The 24,033-nt window shown below is 44.3% G+C and overlaps 1 protein-coding gene across 1 annotated transcript; it reads left to right on the top strand.

The window, feature by feature from the left end:
- Window positions 1-859: 859 nt before the first annotated feature.
- LOC147633579 (polyubiquitin 11-like) lies at window positions 860-1,883 on the top strand. The gene has a single exon (XM_086806696.1). It carries the CDS (start codon window positions 950-952, stop codon window positions 1,637-1,639), a length of 690 nt encoding a protein of 229 aa, XP_086662822.1. The 5' UTR covers window positions 860-949; the 3' UTR covers window positions 1,640-1,883.
- Window positions 1,884-24,033: the final 22,150 nt, after the last annotated feature.

The following is a 24,033-nucleotide window of genomic DNA, read 5'->3' as shown; positions in this document are numbered from 1 at the left end:
AATAAAGAAGACCACTTGATGACTATCCTTGTTCCTTTGCTAGACCTGTATGGTGGATGAGGCCCCACTAGACCTATATGGTCTGCTCTCCTGACAAAGGGCAAAGAAGCTCATGATACAGGCATGAAAGGTAGAGGTTTGAGAGGCATCGTGTCCATGTCTTTGTGATGCATTAATCAAGCAATCTTTGTGTTGGTGAAGCTCCATGAGGTATCTCTGATAGGGACATCGTCATTATGAGAGATTCTAGTGCTTGGAAGAGGTAGCTTCCAGCCCACACATCATGCTAAATGGTGTGAGTCCTTGTAAGCTGTCCTAAATACCCATAGTGGGTTTATGTCTCTTGATCTTCCATGCCCATGCTCATATTGGAGTAACCATCTAAGTTTTCAAGATAATGCAACCATGGAGCCAACCATGGAGGAGCCATTGGCGAGTTGTTGCAATTGAATCATTAGCCACTCATTAGAGCCCTTTTGTTGTATTGGCATTCGTGTGGTTAGCTCATTATTTGAAGGAGCATAAGGCGAATGATTAAAAGAAGAAAGAAGAGTCGAGAAACAAGGAGTTTCAAGAGCAAGATAAAAGGGCACAACACAACAAGAAGGTGGGGGTAGGCATTAGACTTTAAAAACTTCAACCATACCCTTTTTAATAGTTTGTTTACGTGAGACCTGTGAGAAAATACTTTTAAGGCTAGACTATTATATATATATATATATATATATAGGGACCAAAATTATGAAACCTATTTCTGGAAAATCCAAATTTGGGACTCGCTAGGTCTTTCCAGAACGGACTTCTAGAAAGACCCGCTGCCAATAAGGCCGGCCGCCTATAATAAGGCGGCCACAGCCCTTTCCCATCCATTTCACCACTACATACAACCGTCGCATCTCTATCTTCCTGCCTGCAAACCCTAGCCCCTTCCTTCCATCCATCCATCATCATGCAGATTTTCGTCAAGACGCTTACCGGCAAGACCATCACCCTCGAGGTGGAGAGCTCCGACACCGTCGACAACGTCAAGGCCAAGATCCAGGACAAGGAAGGCATTCCTCCCGACCAGCAGCGCCTCATCTTCGCCGGTAAGCAGCTCGAAGACGGCCGCACCCTCGCCGACTACAACATCCAGAAGGAGTCCACCCTCCACCTCGTCCTCCGCCTGCGTGGAGGTATGCAGATCTTCGTCAAGACCCTCACCGGTAAGACCATCACGCTGGAAGTGGAGAGCTCCGACACCATCGACAACGTTAAGACCAAGATTCAGGACAAGGAGGGCATCCCTCCAGACCAGCAAAGGCTCATCTTTGCTGGTAAGCAGCTTGAAGATGGGCGGACTCTGGCTGACTACAACATCCAGAAAGAGTCCACCCTCCACCTGGTCCTGCGTCTCCGCGGCGGGATGCAGATCTTTGTCAAGACTCTAACTGGTAAGACCATTACTCTGGAGGTGGAGAGCTCCGACACCATCGACAACGTGAAGACGAAGATCCAGGACAAGGAGGGCATACCGCCTGACCAGCAACGCTTGATCTTTGCTGGAAAGCAACTGGAGGACGGGCGCACCCTTGCGGATTATAACATCCAGAAGGAGTCTACCTTGCATCTTGTCCTTCGTCTCCGTGGTGGCTTTTGATTTGCCTCTGTTCTGGGAAAGGCAAAGTAGGGATGCTGTATGTATGTGCATCTCTCGTTTCTATGCTTTGTTTTTTCTTTCTTAGCGTCTGGTCGTACTTGTTGAACCACAGACTCTGTTTAGGGTTCTGTGAGAGAAGATCCTATGTATGGCGGTCTTCCCTGCTGCGGGCCTGGCCTTCTTGTAGTAGCTACCTTACTATATAAGACGCTTTCTTAACCTTATTCCATCGTTCTTTGATGACTCTTCCGTCGTCATTTTCGATGTTTTTAATCTATGTAAATTGGCTGCTTACTTTACTGGTCGTCAAGGAAGGCGTTAATTGGGTAATCGTTGGGATACTATCGATTCTACCGAATGTGTTCTTGTGACGGATCTGGGTTTTTCCATTGGCAAGCTTCATCTCCGATGAAGGTAAAATCGTAATGTTCACACAAGTCTATGTTCTATGAGAATTAAAGGAGAATATCACGCGTAAGCTACCGAAGGTTTGCGAATTTGTTGGCGTTGTGGAACTCAACGGAAGAAATTCTGATAACGAGGTTAGGTTCGATACTAACAGCAGCAGTATTAACGAACATAACATAGTGAGGTAACCTTAACAAAAAAATGTTGACTCCCTCTTACAGAGTCTGATATGCACTTTTGAATCAAACTTTGACCTATGTTTACTGAAACTCTGGTCTGATGTTTATGCTCCATAGTTTGTGTCTTTTGTTGGCCACGTTAAAGAAGGCACCAAAACGGTTTTAATTAATATTTAATTGAACCTCAGTATGATGAAAGTCGGCATGAAAGCTCAGCATCTAAGGCCCGTTACACATACCCCACCCGCCCATGTATGAGTGGGGGAGATTGTCTGCCCATGAATTATGTGCGGTGGATACCCTCACCACATCAGCATGGGATTGGGCAGGGAGTAATTATGGTTTTAATTTAGCCGGATTTGATTCGATCCGATTAGAGGCATGTTCGCTTGTATGGGCTCTTTTGCATGCTCCTCGAGGGAGCATATAGAGGCTCCTCAAGTGAAAAAGGTTGTTTCATGCAAGTTGTCCAAGCTTCGTGTGAGGTCTTGAAATGCAAAGGGGGAGGGGGTGAAACGGTCCTTGCAAATGGTAGGGTAACACTATTGTTCGTAGTTCTCAGGAGTTGATGAGGAGACTATTAAGGAGGGAGGTCGCCATGATATACCCCTCATCAGCTCTTGAGATGTTCAACGTCGATTGTGTCGCAGCAATAAATAGACATTTAAATGGGAATGTATTGAGTGCAATCTTACCTTATGGCTTGGATTCTTTTCTTCAAGCCTCCAGAACCGAGCCTCAAGTTCTCGAAGTTTGAGCTTTCTTTTTCGTATGCACGATTCAATGATTTGTCTTTTTCTCTATATTTGGGGAGGTCACTTCTTAGTTTGTTGATTTGACATTCTTGTTCTTCCAATCTAATTTTCTGTGTCTTGCATTCACCAGACAAGCCAAGAAGCTCATTTGTTAAGTGTTGTGAATAATGTCTCTCTTTCTTGCATGTAAGAAACTGACTTGCAATATCCTAGTAAGCCTTTGGTGCTATCACCTGCAAAACGTAAGAGTTGTGGGATTTGAAAAGGGAGGACTTGAAGCAGTATGGGGGTCAATAGGATAGATAGAGCCATCACACCAAAGGTCTACGTGTTGCTTCCCCGACAACCTCATATAATCTTTGACATTTGATGAGAGCAAGAGTTGTCCACTTTTGCGTTCTTGAATGGGCGCATACATACTATCTAGATCAATGTGCAGATGGTACTTTCTCTTAATGCTTTCATGATTAGACTCTTCAATAGAATGAGTGTGTACATGGTTGTTCTCCATTGGAGTGGCAAAGTGAAAGAATATGACTGGCTGTGGTGAAGAAGGCTTGTATTTGTCTTTTGTTCCAACGAACTTTAAGACGGTCGTCTAGGAGAAAATTTACCTCTCTGGCTCAGAGACTACACTTTTATGACTTTTACATTCTCTTTATTTTAACATTTCAAGATTTTTTCTAGAGAGAATAAGAATCGATGATTTTCTTACAAGGCCCTACGAATGACCGCCAAAATGTCCTAATGAACGCTCAACCACCACCCAACTAATGTCCGGGGGCCCAATAAGCTAGTCTAGGCTAATTTCCTAGCCTAAATGTATATCACCGGCATTACACAAGTCGTAAGCTCGGTGTTTGACTATCTTTCAACATTACACAAGTTAGAGATTTCCCGTAATCGTTTTACATGAAGCACATTGAGTGGTACAAAAATATGGCTTGAAGAAGTTGTCGTACCATGTGGAGCAACGTTAGCCAATGTGATTAATATATCTCCCTGCCTAATCATGGTTTAGTTCTTGAAATTGGTAGTGAAGCTCCATGAGAGCCTAGTGGTAGAAGCCGTTGAAGTTCTAATAGAAGTTAAAGCGAGACTAGGGTGGTTCAAGGGAAGGCTTTGTAGGATGTCCAAAAGGCGATTTTGCGCATATCTTCAAAAGTGAGGATATAACAGCCTTACATCCACTGTACGTACTTGTAGTAGCCAAGTATTTGGCGAAGTATGGGACCCTTGTTGTTGATGCCGAAGGCCATGCCCTATTGTGTTCTTCATATGTGTGGTGCCAATCGAGAAATTCCACCAAAAGGACAATGATGAGCCTAAAAAAGCAGATGGTGATGACCATATCACGGTCTAGCACTGCATCGTAATCCTAGATGAACTTGCGCACGGTGCGAAGCATCCATTCTTCATGGAGGACAAGGAGTGGTCTACATCTTGGGATTCTTTTCCATCTTTTGCTCGAAGAGGTCCCATGCCCATCTACATTATATCAAGAAATAAAGGGGGGCTAATTTAGAGATACCTTGTGGCATAGCAGTATTCTTTCCAACACCTTGCCTTGAAAAGGTATGGGCAACACCACAAAGATTATGCATGATTAGGGCGTCGCTAGCCAGTGGTGGTTGTATATATCCTCACTGGTCTTCTTTGTGATGAGATCATGTCCAGTGATTAAATTTATGCCCTACATAAAACTTAATAAGGCTTATGTTGAGGCGATCAGTGACCGTGTTAGTGTCGATAGGGATATGGTCTGGACATTGCCGTCACGCTCGTCCAATATTCACAAGAGGATCACGCCAGTTGAATGGGCGGCCAGGGGGTGCATTTGCCTATTGTTCTCCGACGAGGGGTGCCAGGATCTTGGCTTCTTCCAAGACCTACATTGGGAGAGACCATCTTGTGACATTGAGGCCTTGGTGAGTCCGTTGAGGACATTCCCGAGAGAGGTTGTGGTGGGGTCCCACTTAGGAGATGAGGGGGTGATGTGAGAGTTGGAGAGGCAGGTGGGAAAATCCAGGGAGGAGTGGCATGTGGTGAAGTGGAGGCAAGGAGACGGGGAGCTGATTTAGAGGCTTGGTCCAAGGGGAAGGGTGTTAAGGCATGTTCCTTCTCCTTGTGTTTGGTGGAAGATCTTGAAGCACGTGCAACGAAAGAGGGGAAAGGGTGTTGAGGCGTGTTCTTTCTTGCCTTTGGTGGAAGATCCTGATGCAGCTGTAAAGGGGCCATGTGAAGCTAAGTCGAGACCACCTGCAGTTCCTGATGGTGGGGGTTCTTTTGAACAAGTCTTTGCTATCGGACGCATCATCATCATCTTTGTCCTTGGCAGTGTCAGTGGTGCCCTCTTCCTCATCCTTGACTTCGAGTGCTGGCTTCATGGTTTGATAAAACTCAAGGGCCTCCTTGTATTCGTCTCGTCAGAAATGTTCTGGGGGGTAGCCACGTGGACCATGTCGTAGAGATGATGTTTTGTCACGTAGGCTGTAACGCCTGACCGACGGCGGCAGACCGGATGGCCATGTCCGGGGTTCAGTGGGAGAGGACGCCCATGCGGAGTCATGGGCGGCCGCTCCGCATGGGCGGCCAGGCTAGTGTGGATGGCAGGCCACACACTATATAGCCTGGGGGATGAGGGGCAATCCTCATTCTTTCTCTATGGCTGGGTGGTGAGCCAGAGGCCGTCCCCTCCTGTGGTAACGCCCGTAGAGCGGCGTTACGGGTATCTAACACTGGTATCAGAGCGTCGGTTCGATTGGGTCGTCAGGGTCCGCGCGTGACCAGGGGACCGGAGCCCACTCAATGGTTTTCAACCATTCATCTTCTCATCCTTATCTACACAAGGGAGTGTGTGGAGTGAGGCGGCCAAAATTGAAGGGAAGAACTCTCTCTCTCTCTCTCTCTCCCCGTCACACACAACAATACGAATTGCAGGTAAGCATCTCGTTTTGTTTTTTTTTTCTCTGCGTTGAAGCTTGTCTGCGAATCAAATTTCGTTTGGAAGAGAGAGAAGTCGCCTATCTCTCTACTGTGTGGGGGGAGGGCGAAGAGCCTGCGGCGGCGGCCAGCCCCACGACCTGCTAAAAGCAATGCGTGTGCGTCGTTTGAAGGGGGGCGAAGACCAACCCAGGACCCGTGCTGAAACGCCATACTGACTCTGCGTGGGGGGGCTTGCCTTGGAAACGCGAGGAGCAATGCGGGCGGGAATGATGCCCAACGCTACGGCTGCAATGCCGGCTCCAAGCTGACGGCTATTGTGCAAGGGGGAGGCGACGACCTCACGTAGCAAAACGGCTCCAAGCTAAACTGCGTTGTGCAAAGGGAGGCCAGCCCAGGCGATACGGCTCCAAGCTGAACTGCGCTGTGCAAAGGAAGGCCAGCCCAGCGGCGGGCGGCCAGGCCAACCAGGCGCAGCCAGCCCAGGCGGCGGCCTGCGCGGCTAGCCAGGGGCAGCGACGGCCACCACAGCAGCCGGCAGCCACAGCGCGGCCAGCCAAGCCAAGCGACGGCCAGCCAACCAACGAAGCAGGCGGCCACCAGAGGAGAAGAAAAAGAAAAAAAAATCATTTCTTTTTTTATATATTTTAATTATTCATTTTTAATTTATTAAAAATGAAACTAAATTCAAACGGATCCTCTCTCTCGGCTCGGCTGGGGAGGGATAATCCGATGTTTCTATTGTGTATTTCTGGTTTATTGCATTGTTTACATTGCAAGTAAATAAAAATGTCTACCCGTCCCAGTGTGTCCCCACCCACTAGTCCGGTAGGTTTTTCAGGACTTCTCTCCTCAGTTGCGGGCCTTACCCCAGCAAGGGATAATCCCAGCAAGGGATAATCCGATGTTTCTATTGTGTATTTCTGGTTTATTGCATTGTTTACATTGCAAGTAAATAAAAATGTCTACCCGTCCCAGTGTGTCCCCACCCACTAGTCCGGTAGGTTTTTCAGGACTTCTCTCCTCAGTTGCGGGCCTTACCCCGACCGAGTTGGCTGGCCGTAGACGCCAGGCCGTCTCCCGTTCGGAGGGGCACTCTCCGGGCACGTCTCGTGACCCGCAGGCGCCTTCCACGTCTCGTGACCCTGTCCTTAACCTTGGCATGCTCGTAGAGGCTGCCGACTTGGCTGACCCCGCTCCGGTCGATGAGCTGGATTATATGGACACTGACGTTGCCGAGGGGGACGATGACCTCTTGGCAAACCACGACTTTGACCAATACCTTACTGACCCTGCTGACATCCTCACGGAGACGGAGCGCTCTAGTGGGATGTTTAGATATGTTAACACGCAATTGATGACCTTACAGAGGGTCCAGGATGACGTTGTCACGATGCTGCAGGGCATCTCCACACGCCTAGACGTGTTGTCCGCTATTTCGACATCTTCTCCTCTTCCTCGTGATAGACGCCCGCCTGCGACACGCGTCAGCGCAGCCTCACCCATGGTCCCGGAAGGACAGGCCGCAGTGCCTGCAAGGTCGCCCGTAGAGGCAGCCTCGGCGTTACTTAAAGATTTTAAGTTGCCTAGTTTTGGCGGCGAGAAACGAGAGTGTAATAAGGATTCTGTTAATGTGTTCTTAGCGAAATGGTTCGACATTCATGAGCTGCGTAAGCAGCCTAGTCATGTGCAGCCCGTAGAGGCTAGTTTCTTATTGTCTGGCAAGGCATACAAGTGGTGGATGAGTCTTACCACTCGCCCTACCACTTGGGCAGCTTTCGAAACAATGTTTCGAAAGGAGTTTTTGCTAGGCAATGAAGAAGAGAGAAGTTGGGATGCGTGGGACAAGTGTTCGATAGAACACAAGACCCTCACCCAGTACATCTCTGACTACAGAGAGCTCATACTCAAGTTGAAGGGAATCGATGCATTCCAAACATTGAGGGGCTTCAAACGAGGCCTAACAAATGATTATCTTGAGTATGTAGAGCCCTTGCAGCCTAAGGACCTCTCTCAGGCCATCAAGTATGCGCAAATCTATGATGACATCAAGCGCCGTGGTGCGCGAGATGGGGCAGGGAGATCAGTGGATTAAAAAAAAGGGGTCGGGGTTTAAAAGAAAGGGTTTCCGTAGTGAAAAAACAGGGGAGAGGACGGAGGGGAGTCAGGGGGCCGTTGGTCTAAAAAACCAAGACCCTTCAAGAAAAAACGAAGTTCTGAAACCCACAAAACGGAGCAGTACTTGTAAGCGCAAAAGGAAAATCGTTGCTTCAACTGCAATGAAGTGGGGCACAACAAGGCTAATTGCCCAAAGTTAAAAGCAAGCACTAGTGGCAAGGTGCCTAAGAGCGATGGTAAATCCTCTAGGCAGTTGCACACGGTGCAGACGCTACCTCTCAGTGCTGGAGAGTTCAGAGAGGTTACGGTGAGTCATTGTGACGAGCGTCACGCTTGTTCAGTGACACCAGCTATGTGGCAGCCTAGTGTTGGTCCGCATGACATGGTGCGCATGTATGGCACCATAGGTGGCCGTAGAGTCACTGTCTTTATAGACGATGGGGCTAGCCATAACTTTTTGAACTATTCATTGGTCAAGAAGTTGAAATTAAAAGAGACCGCAAGTGATCATGAGTATATCGTTGTTTTGGCCAATGGTTATGATAAAAAGGTATGGAATACCGTGGTCTTGGGAGTCCCTTTGATCAAGCAGGACTATGAGGTCGTGCTTGACTTCCAGGTCATGCATTTGGCTAGAGCAGATGTTTACTTCGGCACGGAGTGGTTGTATAGCCTCGGTCCTAGACTAGTTCGGAGTTATTTACACAACACATTATAGTTTGAGTCTGGGGGTAATATCATCACCCTACAGGGAGACCGTAGTGTCCCCTTTTCACCACTTATATCATCGCTCAAGTTATGCCACGCGGTCCGCAGCGGCCAGGTAGCACAAGTATACACTTGTTACCCTCTTGTAAATTTTGTTTCCGTAGCTGAAACTGAAAGTAATGTTTGCGTAGACAAACATGGAAAACAAAGCCTTGGAAGAGACCCACTGTTTTCTGAAAACCCTGTTTGGCATGCATGTGATGATGAAACAACAAAGTCCAAGGCAAAAGAGATTTAAAAAACAAAGTACGTAGATGCTTTGAAAAGTTTATTGCAGGAATTTCAAGATGTCTTTCCTACAGAGCTTCCAGATGGTTTACCACCATCAAGGGAAGTAGACCATGGCATCGAAGTTATGCCTCGATCCAAACCAATAAGCAAGCGTGCTTATAGGTTGAGCCACTCCGAGGCACAAGAGGTGGAAAAACAGTTGACCGAATACTTAGAGAAAGGGTTTATTCGCCCTAGTTCGAGTCCTTGGGCATCACTGATTCTTCTGGTAGAGAAGAAAGATGGTTCTATGCGCATGTGCATAGATTATCGGGCTCTTAATCAAGTCACGATTAAGAATAAATACCCTATGCCACGTATGGACGAGTTGTTTGATCAACTCTATGGGTTGAAATATTTCTCTAAGATAGACTTGAGTGTTGGAATTAGGGTTGCAGGAATGCACACACAACTTCAAGAAGATGAGGAAGCTTGAGCACAACACAGTAGTGTATTATGAGTGCCACAAATGAAAGATAACAAGCCCTAGAAGATAATGGGCGTATATACAATGCACGGGGGAAAAAACCTCCTAGTGAGGGAAAAAGTGCCCCGGCGGTCCTAAGTGTGTTCACACACATCACTACTATAATATGGTAACAAATCCCCCCTGGAGTGATGCGGTGAACAAGAGCTAGCACTCATGTATAGGGAAGTGTCTAGCTATGTGGACGAATCCACAAAAGGGAGTAAGCCCAAAGCTTTGCGAAAAGCTTCGAACTTCTCACGAGGCAGAGCCTTTGTGAAAAGGTCTGCAAGGTTATCCTGTGTTGGCACATAAGCCAAACTGATCTCTCCTGTAGAGAGTCTCTCCCTGACATAATGGTAGTGCACCTCAATGTGCTTCGTACGAGCATGGAACACTGGGTTCCGCGCAACTGCCAATGCGCTCTGACTGTCAGTGAAGATGGTGGTGGCAGATGGCTGCCCAACACCCAAATCAGCCATAAGGCGTCTGAGCCACACACACTCAACCGTAGCTGTGAAAGCTGCCCTGTACTCAGCTTCACAACTAGAAGTGGCCACAGTAGGCTGCTTCTTGCTCAACCATGATATGCATGAGCTTCCAAGCATGAAGCAAAAACCACTCGTGGACACGCGTGTGTCATAACAACCAGCCCAGTCAGAATCTGAAAAAGCATGTAAATCTGGCGGCAATGATCCCCCCTTGGGATAAAACAACCCAAGATGCCGAGTACCACTCAAATAGCGAAAGATACGCTTCACTGCCTGCCAATGCTTAATGCCTGGGCTATGCATAAATCTGCTCACCTGTGAGACTGCAAACTGAATGTCTGGCCTCGTAATGCATACATAAATGAGGCAACCAACAGCTGTCTGATAGAGTGTGACATCAAAGTGATCTCCAGCATCATGAAGACTCAACTTCAAACCTGTCTCCATTGGAGTAGCAATAGGCTTGCAGTCTTCAAGGCCAAATCTCCGCAACAATGTTTCAATATACTTTGTCTGACACAAAGCAATACCTCCATCACACTGCTTAAATTGTATCCCCAAATAATGATGCAAATGCCCCAAATCTGACATCTCAAAAGAGGCATTCAAATCAGCCTTAAAATCAGCAATATGACTCTTATTTGGTCCTGTGAGCAGCATGTCATCGACATAGAGAGCAATGATTAGATGTACACCATCCACACGTTTAACATACAAAGTGCTTTCTGTTGGACTATTCTGAAACCCATGTGCAGTCAAATATGCATGTATTTTTTCATACCAAGCTCGTGGAGCTTGCTTTAAACCATATAAAGCCTTTTTTAACCTGCACACTTTGTTTTCCTGCCCTCTTTGAACAAAACCACGAGGCTGCGATACATACACCTCCTCATGCAAATCTCCATTTAAGAACGCAGTCTTTATGTCCAGCTGATGTACATTCCAACCATTATGAGCTGCTAATGCACAGATGCTACGAACAGTGGTCATACGACATGTGGGAGCAAAAGTCTCATCAAAATCAATGCCCTTCTCTTGAGCATAACCTTTTGCAACAAGCCTAGCCTTATGGCGATCCACTGTGCCATCAGGCTTACGCTTCAATTTGTATACCCACTTAGTGCCAATGGCCTTCTTGCCAGGGGGCAAGTCACATAAAGACCATGTACCATTCTTCATAATAGCATCGTATTCTGCTTGCATAGCAGCCATCCAATTTTCTGAACTTTGTGCCTCATCAAATGAAACAGGCTCACTTTCATCGCACATACTAGAAACAGCCAATGCATAACAATCTGACGCATAAGAGGCACCATGAGAGCCAGAACGAGTGCGACTAGACAAAGGGGCATCCAACTTGCTGTCACGCAAAGTCTGCACCTGCCATCTAGGCATATTCCTAGAGCCCTCAATCTCTTGTCTCTCATCCTCAAGTGCATCATGCACATCTGCATCAGATATAGGCTGATCTGTGCCATCATTTAAAACCTGCATAGGCTGAAAAACTGCCTCATGAGGTATTGCACTTGACTGTGCACCACTGAAAAGAGGCAACAATGTATCATAGACATCACGTGAGCTGATATCTGTCTCCTTAGTACATGAAACCAAGGGCTGAACTGCATCTTCCACAAATACAACATCACGGCTAACCAAAATGCGCTTTGTCTGTGGATGATACAAACGATAGCCTTTGCTCTCAGCACTATATCCAACAAAAATACATTTGACAGCTTTGTCATCCAATTTTCTGCGATGTTGCACAGGCACTAATGCATATGCCAGGCAACCAAAAACACGTAAATGGCCAACAGATGGCTTGCGGCCATGCCAAGCCTCATATGGAGTGACAACCTGTAATGCTTTGGTGGGACACCTGTTTAGTACATAAGTGGCACACATGACAGCCTCAAGCCAAAAACCATGTGGTAGACTTTGACTCTTAACCATACATCTTGCCATTTCCATGAGAGACCTGTTTTTTCTCTCAGCCACACCATTTTGCTGTGGTGTATACGGCACTGTACATTGGTGTTTTATCCCACGCTCAGCCAGAAATGCATTAAATTCTGAAGACATATACTCCCCCCCTCGATCTGAACGGAGGGTGCCCATCTTACTTTCTGACACATTTTCAGCCATAACCAAAAACTGTTTGAAGCACAAAAACACTTCGGACTTTGCCTTCAAAGGATATACCCATGCATGCCTGGTAAAATCATCAATGAAAGTCACGAAGTAAAGGTAGTTTCCAAATGATGGAGTTTGCATGGGACCACAAACATCACTGTGAACAAGCTGCAATCTGCGTTCAGCTCTCACTGATCCATCTTTGGGAAAGGAAGCACGCTGCATTTTACCCAATATGCAGCCCTCACAAACATGCTTGACAGGTGCCTCAAGCTTAGGCAAAGAAGACACCATTTCAGATTTCTGCAGGCGCAGCAAACTTGCAAAATTCAGATGACCAAAACGTGCATGCCACAGTTTTGCATTTGAAATAGCCTGCGTATCCATAATAGCACATGCTGAATCCTCTACACATTTGCCATCCATATTGAGCTTATACAGCCCTCGACATAGTGAACCAGATGCTACAATGTTGTCACCACAAGAGAGATCATGAACAGTACATCTGTCATCCACAAATTTTACAACCAAACCTGTTTTGGCAAATGCGGAGACTGACAGCAGATTCTTTTTGATCCCTGGCACATACAATGCATCAAAAAGTGTAAAGGTGTTGCCATTTGCAACATTCAGCACAATCTGTCCAACTCCTTCAACGGGATAAGAGGAGTTATTGGCACAAGTGACAGTATTCCCTGTGGGAGCAGACTCAAGGAAAGTGAATAAACTGCGCTGCGAGGTGATATGCTTAGTGGCACCACTGTCAAAGTACCATACATCTGAATCTACTGCAGACATACATGTGTCATGCAAAGATGGGTCATAACTGCACTGCGCATTGAATGCCCATTCTGTATCTAGCACAACGTTAGCAGATTCATTGTTAGAAGGAGAGGCATCTGCAACAGCCATACCAGCCTCTTTCTTCTTAGCCTCTTTCGCAGCCAGCTTAGGACACGCTTTGATGACATGATCATTTCCCTTACAGTACTTGCAAAATGTCTTCTGTTTGTCACCCTTCTTCTCATCTTTGTCTTCCTTCTTTGGTTGCGCAGCATTTGCAGATTTCTGCTTACTAGAAGAAAAGCCAGCTTTACCTTTCCCGCTTCTCTGACTAGCAACGAAAGCTTGATCTGCGACACGCATATTATTCCTGTTTTGCCTTGACTGGTCTTCTTGCAGCAAAACAGAAACTAACTCCTCAAATGACAAGGCATTGGGATTGCCTTTCATCATCAAGCGAAGAGTGGAAGCAAAACCCTGATAAGAATCTGGTAGACCATTCAAAACAGTCTGCACAAGTGAACTGTCTGACAGGATTTCATCTGCAGAAATGAGCTGCTCTTTGAAATCCTTGATCTTTGTCAAAAAACTATCCATAGAATCACCTTCGTTCATATGCTCATTCTCCAACTGTTTTCGGAGGTAAGCAACACGAGCCTCATTTCTTGCCTGATACAATGTGGCAAGTACATCCCAAGCATCCTTAGAAGTCCTGCAGGAGCGAATATGTGGGATAATGGTACGTTTTACAGACAACGCAATCAAGGCATGAGCCTGCGCATCTCTACCATCCCAACGAATCTGCTCTGCTGAAAGTGGTGGTTCTCGAACAGCTGCAACAGCACTTGTGCCTGCACCATCATCAACAGTACCTGTTTCTGATGTGTTTGCAGCATTCCTAGCCACAATAGGACGTGCATCAATACCCTGCACAATGTTCCATAACCCCTTTGCTACCAATACATGTCGCATCATATATGCCCACAATGGATAGTTGGTGCCATCCAACTTATCCTCAGCAGCCAACATGCGGAATACATCATTGTTGTCAGCCATGGCCAATGACTGTACTACTAGATGTAAATGCTGTCTGTAAGAGGTAAACCTGTATAAAATCGACCTGTGCTATGCAGCACAGCCCAAAACAGACGAATGGGCACTTGTCCTGCAGATTTTAATCTTGACAGAAAATCTGCACAGTAGGACGATTTTGCCTGCGCAGTACTTGGAATGCAAAAACGGAGGGCGAAATGACTTCAGATCAAAATTCTGAAACGACTAAGCCCTACGGGCTTTCCCACGGCATATACTAACCTGCAGACGCTCGTGAAACCTCGTTGCAATCGGAGGAGATGAAGCGGCAGGTGCCGGTGATGCTGCCCGGGAGGAGGAAGCCTGCTCTGATACCAATTGTTGGAATTAGGGTTGCAGGAATGCACACACAACTTCAAGAAGATGAGGAAGCTTGAGCACAACACAGTAGTGTATTATGAGTGCCACAAATGAAAGATAACAAGCCCTAGAAGATAATGGGCGTATATACAATGCACGGGGGAAAAAACCTCCTAGTGAGGGAAAAAGTGCCCCGGCGGTCCTAAGTGTGTTCACACACATCACTACTATAATATGGTAACATTGAGATCTGGGTATCATCAGGTTAGAATTAAGGTCGAGGATGTTGCGAAGACAGCATTCAAGACACGATTCAGTCACTTTGAGTTTTTGGTTATGCCGTTTGGGCTAACCAATTCTCCAGCGACTTTTATGACGCTGATGGACAGTGTTTTACGTCCATACTTAGGAAAATTCGTAGTAGTTTTCCCAGATGATATTCTTGTGTACAGCAAAACGCGTAAAGAACACTTGGCACATTTGCGATTAGTGTTCCAGTTATTGCGACAACACAAACTATTTGCGAAGGAGAGCAAATGTGAATTTTTTGAAAGAGAAATTCACTATTTGGACCACATTATATCCGCCCATGGTACGCGGATGGAACCTGAGAAAGTGATAGCTATTCTAAAGTGGCTAGCCCCGAAAAATCTCGAAGAACTGCAGATTTTTCTTGGCATGTTGGGGTTTTATCGACAGTATGTAAAGGACTACGCAAAGATCGCAGTCCCGTTAACGGATCAATTGCGCACAAAAACAAAGAATATATGTTGGGAGGGAGACCAACAAAAGAAGCTTCGAAAAACTTAAGGTAGCCATAACAGCTGCACTTGTTTTGACTATAGTTGACCCTACTGAGCCGTTTGTCTTGGAGACAGACGTTAGTGGTGAGGCCATTGGAGCCGTGCTTTTGCAAAGGGGACACCCTGTTGCATTTGAGAGCAAAAATTAGATAGAGCTCAGCGTAACTACTCGGCTTACGAGCGAGAGTTACTGGCCATCGTACATGCACTTAAAAAGTGGAGACACTATTTATACGGTGCCACTTTTGAAGTACGTACGGATCACGAAAGCCTGACATGGCTTTCGAGTCAAAACAAGTGGAAAGGTCGGAAAGCTCGGTGGGCGGAGCTCCTACAGGAGTTTGACCTTCAGATTCGCTACCAAAGGGGTAAATATAATGTTGTGGTGCATGCGCTTAGCCGCATGCCACAAATTAATCAGTTAAGCTTTACGGTTTTCAAGAATGAGTTCTTGGAATCACTCTGTGGCTTGTGTGAGCATGATCCTGTCTTTACAGAGGTCTGGCGCGCTGTATGCGTACGCACTTTGTCACAGCCGCGGCCAGCTTCCTCGCCGGCACGTAATGCTAGTCCAGAGAGACTGGCCATAGGTGCGGCGGGTAGCGAGGCGAGAGTTAGTCCGGAGAGGCTAGCCGAGTCTTCGGGGTATAGTTTTGAGCCGGAGAGCTCAGACGTAGGCCCTTCATCACCTTTGTTTTTCGACACGGTTTCAAAGGATGATGCTAAACTTTGTCGGGGGGAGAAGTATGCTAACTACTCCATTGACGGCGGGTACTTACTTTACAAGGGTAGGGTGTGTGTACCAACTATTGGTGACTTTCGAGCATGCATTTTTAGAGAAAGTCACGATAGTCCAAGTGCTGGTCATCCCGGGATACAAAAGACCTATGCACTAGTCAAACGACAATTTTATTGGCCTAGTTTGTTCAAGGACGTCCAGACTTATGTGCTGCAATGCAATAAGTGTCAGGTCAATAAGCATGAAAGGCTAAAGGTTGGGGGCTTGCTCCATCCTTTAAGCATTCCTCAAGAAAAATGGGAAAGCATTTCCATGGATTTCATCACCGGTTTACCCATGACAAGTCGACGAGGGAATGACTCGGTCTAGGTAGTGGTGGATAGGTTAACCAAGATGGCAAAATTTATTGCCACCAAGAAAACGATAAAAACGCCAGAGTTGGCAAAAATCTTTATTGAACATCTCTACAAGCTATATGGCTTGCCCACAGATATAGTGTCAGATAGAGATAGAAAGTTGAACAGCCACTTTTGCAGGGAAGTCTTCAAAAAGCTGGATACTACTCTGAGTATGAGTATGGCGGACCATCCGGAGTCTGATGGTCAAATAGAAAGGGTTAACCAAATACTCGAGGATATGTTGCGTTCTTATGTAAGTAAGAAGCAATCAAATTGGGAAGAATATTTGCCCATATTGGAGTTTGCTTATAACAGCTCCAAGCATTCAGGGACTGGATTTACACCATTCATGTTAATATATGGATTCCAGCCGAGATCTCCAATGGCTGTAGGCCTAGAAAAGGAGAAGATTCAATCTGTCAAGGATTTCCTTGAAGATATGAATGATATGCTCAGAGCCGCACGTGAGAGCATTCGTAGCGCTCAGGATCGCGCTAAAACTTATGCGGATAAAGGACGTAGAAAGGTGACCTTTGCAGAAGGTGACTTTGTATTCCTCAAGGTTCCTGCGCAGTCAGAAACCATGAAAACGGGAAAGTGTGATAAACTTTCTCCGAGATATTGTGGTCCTTTTAAAATCCTTAAGAATATTGGGGACGTAGCATATAAACTTGAGTTACTGGAGAGTTCTCAAGTCCATCCTATCTTCCATGTCAGTAAACTGAAGAAATCAGTTCACGGGTTAGAGAACGTAGTTTCTCCAGAGATTTTGGTGGACTTGATAGAGCCACCAAAGATACCACATGAACCTGAAAAGATTCTATAGTATCGTGACAGGCAAACCCAACATAAAGTGTACCAGGAGGTACTTGTTAAATGGACAGATAGGGATGAGGAGGTAGCTACCTGGGAACGCCGTAGTGCAATTTCCAAAAGGTTTCCCCAGTTTGTTTTCGAAGACGAAAACTCTTCTTAAGGGGGGGATAATGTCACGTAGGCTGTAACACCTGTGATGACCGACGGCAGACCGGATGGCCATGTCTGGGGTTCAGTGGGAGAGGACGCCCATGCGGGCCAGGCTAGTGTGGACGGCAGGCCACACACTATATAGCCTGGAGGATGAGGGGCAATCCTCATTCTTCCTCTATGGCTGGGTGGTAAGCCAGAGGCCGTCCCCTCCTGTGGTAACGCCCGTAGCGGCGTTACGGGTATCTAACATGTTTGCTAGTGCGCATTAGTTGCAACTGCTTCGAGATGCGATGTATAATACGAGGATGTCTATGGGGCATAAGCAGCATCTGTGGTGGTGAGATGGTGGTACACCACATGCCAGTTGTGTGTGTGCATCCATTGGATCACCCTGTTATGCTGATGATGATGTTGGTAGAGGTAGGGTATGGGAATAACTCTGTGGGAACAAAGAGTTCAATGAAGTCCCCTTCATCCAGGCAATCGAAGAAAGTGAGGACTATGTACCAATACTGGAGCTTGAGGCAAAGAATGTGGTGAGGGAATAAGAAGATGGGAGAGGGCTCAGTAAGGGAGATGGTATTTTGGAAAAAGAGCATGAGTGTGGGAGGCATAAGGGACTTTGGAAAGGATGGTGGAAAAGGTGGTGGTGGGGATCTCCTCATCGATGAAGATGTTGTGTTGGAGGAGGTTGAGTTGGAGGGTGTGGTGCGGTAGCTCGAGGAGTCCAAAGGGTGGTTAGGGAGGGATGGCAAGGTTTGGGAGGTCGGTGGGCCACATCCATCAAGCTATCCACCTTCTTCTCGGTTGCCGAATGACGTGCTTTGGTTGCGGTCTAACTTTAAGCTTGGATAAGTGTTGCTCAAGCTAAGTGATGGTCGCATTCTTTGCATCAATGACCCTCCGGAAGTCCTTGCGGTGCTCGAACATCTAGTCATGAACCTTGTCCATGAGTTATTGCCGGTTTACATGCCATTGCCTCAGTCTTTGAGTGTTACGATAGCTCGGGTGAGCTCCTGCCGTTGAGCTCTGTGTGAAGAACCTCTAGGTCTTGCGCTATTGCACACGAGCAGGGGTCTGGAGTTGGCCTCTAAGTGCCTGGACCTATTGAGGGTGATGGCTACGTTCTTTTGGGTCTCTAGATGGGCAATGTTGGAATGTGCCAGCAGGATAAGAGCTTGCTGTGCCACATCAGTCTACTTCTTTTGGCACGCCTTCATGTTTCTGGCAAGGTTCTGGAGTAGAGAGGAGAATGCAACTGGAAAGTCTGGAAGGCATCCGTGCGAGTGGAAGATAGCTTGCGAGTGGATTTCCCAACTCCTTTTGGATCAAGGTTTTCGGGGCAGGAAAATCAGGGACCAAGATTCCAGACTCCAGCTCCTTCCTTCTAGAGTAATCAGGTTCCTTTCTGCCAAAACTAGGGAAATCCCAGAGGTAGACCCTCTAAACCAACCCTCAGTTTCAATCCAAAGTAATGCAAGACCTCCGCCTCAGAATAGGGAAAGTCAAAGAGATATGTTCCTGAATCGGCCATCCACTTCCAAGGTAGTAAAGCTAGAAGTGATTGAAGAAGAAGAAGATGAAAGAGATTATACTCCACCTGCGAGATGAGGACATCTCGCATTTTTTAAGTGGGGTAGGATGTAAGATTCCTCCCTCTAGCTTTTGAGGTGTAAAGGTGTAAGAACCTCCCCTTCTGTTCTTGTAATTATTCAATACCCTCTCTGAAATAAAAGAAAGATCTTGTTTTACCCTATTTTGGCCTAGAGAGAGAAAATATCTAGAGAGAGATAATCCAAAATTGAGATATCTTTGGATATAAAAATCCTCCTAGTGTCTGAAATGGTTTCCCCTGAAACAGAAGTTCAAAATAAATTCTCCAAAGTGCATTAGAAATCAATTAAAAATGATTTAAAAGACCTTAGCCTAAGGGTCAAGATTTTCTGAAAATTTTAGATTATGGTCCAATTAAGATTCCTATGGGCCAATAAGATTAATCCAAGTGTTGGGATAAGATAAATCCAATGAATAAAAGAAAATACCCAAAAATGAGCAAATGCTCACATAAGATGAAGAGTTGATTGAGTACAAGGTTTATTAGTTAAAAATTATGAGATATTACTAAAAAAAAAGAGATATTTTGAAAGAATGATGAATTTTTGACACCTTGGTAAGGAAGGGGAGACCTTTGAGGTAGGCTCCTATTTCAAACATGTAGATGAGTTTTTAATTCAAAAAAATTGTGTTATTTTTATCTCTCCTCTCTCCTGGATCAAACCAAATAAAAAAGGGAGCTAAACTGGTCCAAATCTTGTCCAAATTCAGCCAAACTGAAGTTGGAAAATTCTAGAACTTAGTTAGACTCAGTTAGTGGCCTCCCTCACCTATAAATAGACCTTCATTCTTTTGTATTCTCATGTTTGAGCTATACCATACTAGTATTACATTAAAATAATGGTATTTTCTATTCTCCCTTAAAAATCCTCTACTTTTGGAGAGATTGGAGCTTCTCTCTCTCTCTCTCTCTCTCTCTCTCTCTCTCTCTCTCTCTCTCTCTCTTCAACAATCATTGGAGCTTTCTTCTTAACATACCAAACCAATTGATTGGTTGGGGGCTTCCTTCTAAGATAAAGAAGCAAGCAAAATCTAGAGGTAAGATGTAATTTCATGGTTTTCTATAATATTCCCAATGTTTTCACTTCTCAACCCCTCTCAAGCTTGAGAAGTTTCAAATGAATTGTTTTTCAATGCAAAATTAAGCTCTCTATAAGAATTCTAATGATTAATCACAAAAAAAATTAGTTTTTATGCTTAATTACGATGCTTTTTATGTATATCTCTCTCTCCCCAAAAGAATAGTCATTCCTATGACTAATTCTTATTCAAATGGATGCTTCTCATTAATAAATTCTCAATTCAAAAATCAAACTCTATGCTAGTTAAGCTAGAGGTTATGAAAATGGCTTTTTATGCTTTTATGCTAATAAAATTATAGTAAACTTATGATTTAATTTCATAAATTGGATTTAGGTCCAATGATAGTTATTCTATCGTAATTATATTATAAAGTCTTATTCTTTTCAAAAATATTAAAAATTATCAGTAATAGCAGCGAAGGTATGGTAAAATTTTTAAGAAATTAATACATAATTCATTTTTGTACATAATGTGAAAAGAGGACTTCCTACCATATTCTAGGATTGGTCATCCTATGCTAAAAGAATGATTTTCATCACATTCATGGAAAACTAATTTTTAGTGTTTATGCATAAATAAGTAATTAAGAAAAGAGGTAATTTTGGTAATTTTATTTTTATGCAAAAAGAGGAATTCCCATGATAATGGAGATCCATGTAATTAAACGAAAAAAGAAAAATTTTGGTATATTAAAATAATGAATATTTTATTTAAAGAGAAATTTTAGATAAATTTATTTTATGCATGAGAAATTTTTAAATGATAAAACAAGAATTTCCATGACATTTGGAATTCAACCATTTAGTGGTAAAAGTAGAATTCTTGACATATTTGAAATAATGGATCTTTTTATTAAAGAAAAGAAGAATTTAGATAAAATTATTTTATGATAAAAGAGGAATTCCCATGACATTTGGAATTCAATCAATTAAATGCAAAAAGAGGAATTTCCATGATATTTGAGATCCAAGAAATTAAATGAAAAAAGAGAAACTTTTACCATAATTCAAATTATGAGTATTTATCAAAAGTGAAATTTTGAGCATTATTGGGAAATATGGGTAGAATTGATTTTTGTAAATCCCATGAATCTTTTACTCAAAAAAGAAGAATATTGAATATATTTCACTTGAGAAATTTGAGAAAGAATATGAAAATATCCGTCGAGAAAAAGTACCTTTAACTAGGCCAAGCAATTGGTAGAAATTTAGAAAAGTCCCATCGGTATCAAAAATAGAAAATGTTACTAAATGTGAATAAATGTGAATGCATTGTGATAAGATGTGAGTGGATGTGATAAGATGTGGATGTGATAAGATGTGGTGTGATGTAAATGAATGTGGATGGGATGTGAGGAGGTGATGTAAATAGATGTCGATGTGAAAAGGATGTGATGTGATGTAAATGGATGTGGATATGGATGTGATAAGATGTGATAAGATGTGATGTGATGTGAAATAGATGTGATGTGAATCGGGATAGATGTGAATGAATGAGATGTGATGTGATGTGAATCGGGATAGATGTGAATGGATGAGATGTGATGTGAATGTGATGTGATGTGATGTGATATGATAAGAATGGATGTGATGTGAATAGTGATAGATGTGAATGGATGAGATGTGATGTGAATCGGGATAGATGTGAATGGATGAGATGTGATGTGAATCGGGATAGATGTGAATGGATGAGATGTGATGTGAATAGATGTGATGTGGATATGGGTAGATGAGAATGGATGAGATGTGATGAGGATAGATGTGGATAGATCTGATGGGATATAATATAATGTGATTGGATGAGAATGGATGAAGAACGATGGAAATACATATGATCAAATGTGGATTAAGCAATGTGAATTGATGTAGAAGAATGTGGAATAACGAGAAATGATGTGGAACAATGTGGAAAGATGAGAGTTCATTAGAAATTGTATTTATGACCTGTTTTTAAATGATTGTTTTATGTCAAGAATGTTGGGAAAGCATTTTGACCATCTTGTGAATGAGGTCGGAGACCAAAGTGATAAAGTTGCAACAACTGACGGAGAGTCAACGGAGGACGTCTCGCGTAGCAAGGTCGGCCGAGGTCTTGACCAGCCTCGATTCGATTTAAATGGTGAGCTTCTGGTACGGTGGATGAGGGACCAAGGAAGCGGCCTATGAGTGAAGCGCTAGGTGACCTACGAAGGATCCTAGAGGGTACTGACCATATGTTGCTCGGGCTCTGGGTCACCGAAGATACCCACGCGTGCATCGAGGAAGAAAATGGAACAAGGTGTTAGAGTTGTTTTCTGAACTCGGGCATGGATTTGGTTGATTGACCTTGCTGGTCCTCAACGGATGAGTCCATGGCTCTTTTATATGGATCTGTTGGTTGATCTTGCTGATCTTCAATGGAGAGTTCGTTTGGATTTTTATAAGTGAATATATTTCCAGGTACTATGAGCTAGGAACTATTGAAAAGGTCCCTGAGTGGACAGGTGGTGAGCGTTCTGGTTGCCAATGATGCCATAGGTACACCGATGAAAGAATGATTGGAAATTAGAATTCAACCGGATATTTTGGAGGATTATGATCAGTGATACTATGGTTTCATTAAAAGATTGTTTTAAAGACAATTGAATCTGTGAAACAGGCAATTTCATATTGGCTGTGTAAGTGGTGTGACTATCTTCATGAAGCGCCGGCTAGGGGGCTTGGGAACTCTTTTCCCTGGTACCCGGGACAAAACATAACCAAATTCCTAAATGGATCCTATCACTATAGTGGTTAGGCGGTTGGCTAACCCATGGGACTGGATGGGGTTAGGCTGGACTGATGGATCCCTAAAATAAGACTCAATTCTGTTATGGTACGATAGATGAAGTAAATCCCGGATAGTCTTGTTCTATGGAAAAGAATCAACGGTTGTGCCTCTCGATGAGGAAAAAAGCATTGGTCTCTATGATCCAAGTGTAAGTTTCTTCCTTGATCCGACCACGTGACTTATAGGTTCGGTCGGATCAGTTTGGTTAGTTAAGGCTCTTGACTCCGTTAGAATAAAAATATCCTGGAAGAATCGCTCGTGCTTTCTGGGTGAGGGAAGTTTTTTCAAGTTCGGTTTTGGAAGAACCGAGGGATTAGTCTCTTGTCCAGATATCCGTGGGCGAGACCCCGAGTGAGAGGCTCTGCCCTGTGCAAGAAGTGTTACTTCCGCTGCTTGCACCCCGATTTCATTGCACAGAGGGGGTAGGGATCTTTCAGCAGGACAAATCACTATAACACGATATTCTTGAGAGAGTTCGCACCGAGACCTCTTCTCGTGTTGTAGTGATTTCAAGAAATTTATGCAAGCAAATTACCATTGTGGGCAAAATCACTACAACCCGATATGGGTACGTTAGTTCTCATCGAGATCCCTCTTCGCGTTGTAGTGATTTGATGAAATATTTGTGAGAAATAAATTAAATTCTTAAAAATCTAAAAGCAGCAATCTTTGATGGAATATTTATAAAACAATTATACAACTTTAGCCGAATTGAAACACGGAAATATTTGAAAACATACCGCAAAATTCACTGGGAGAGCAAGAAGCAACCAACAAAGTTGACTGTAGGAGAGCAAGAAGCAACGTGAATGTGATGGTTGTAAGAAAAATTGCACGAGAGCAAGAACCAAGGAATAATGAATGTTGGTCACCTTTAGCCATGGAAACTAACGGTCTGTACACGTGGTAGACATGCATGATGGCACACCACGTGATCTGCGCACGTATGATGACACGTGTCAAAAATTGATTGATCGTAAATAATCATGAGTACGGTCCCATGTCGTCCTTCACACGTGTTGACATGCTTTTTTGCACGTGTGTCGTCTTGTCCTCGGTAAATGTGGTACTCGTCCTCGATAAATGTCAAGTGTCCTTGTCTTTTGCCCCCATTTCGTTCTGCCTCCTTCAGCTGCGTGTATTCCTCTGCCGTGACTCATCTACACCATCTCTGCGATTTATCAAGCAAGCGTTCATCACTTTAACATTTTCCTTGCGTAATTCTTTGGTGAGTTATCAAGCAATCACTACTGGTCTTAAATGTTATATTCAATCAT

Source organism: Cibotium barometz, chromosome 12 (assembly GCF_041138505.1).
Source record: "Cibotium barometz isolate CiBa-2024 chromosome 12, ASM4113850v1, whole genome shotgun sequence".
Lineage (NCBI taxonomy): Eukaryota > Viridiplantae > Streptophyta > Polypodiopsida > Cyatheales > Cibotiaceae > Cibotium > Cibotium barometz.
The sequence above is the reverse complement of the archived record's forward strand: the minus strand, read 5'-3'. Positions and strand labels throughout refer to the sequence as shown.

Coding starts and splice junctions, on each gene's coding strand:
- LOC147633579 (XM_086806696.1), top strand. CDS start 950: ATGCAGATTTTCGTCAAGACGCTTACCGGCAAGACCATCACCCTCGAG.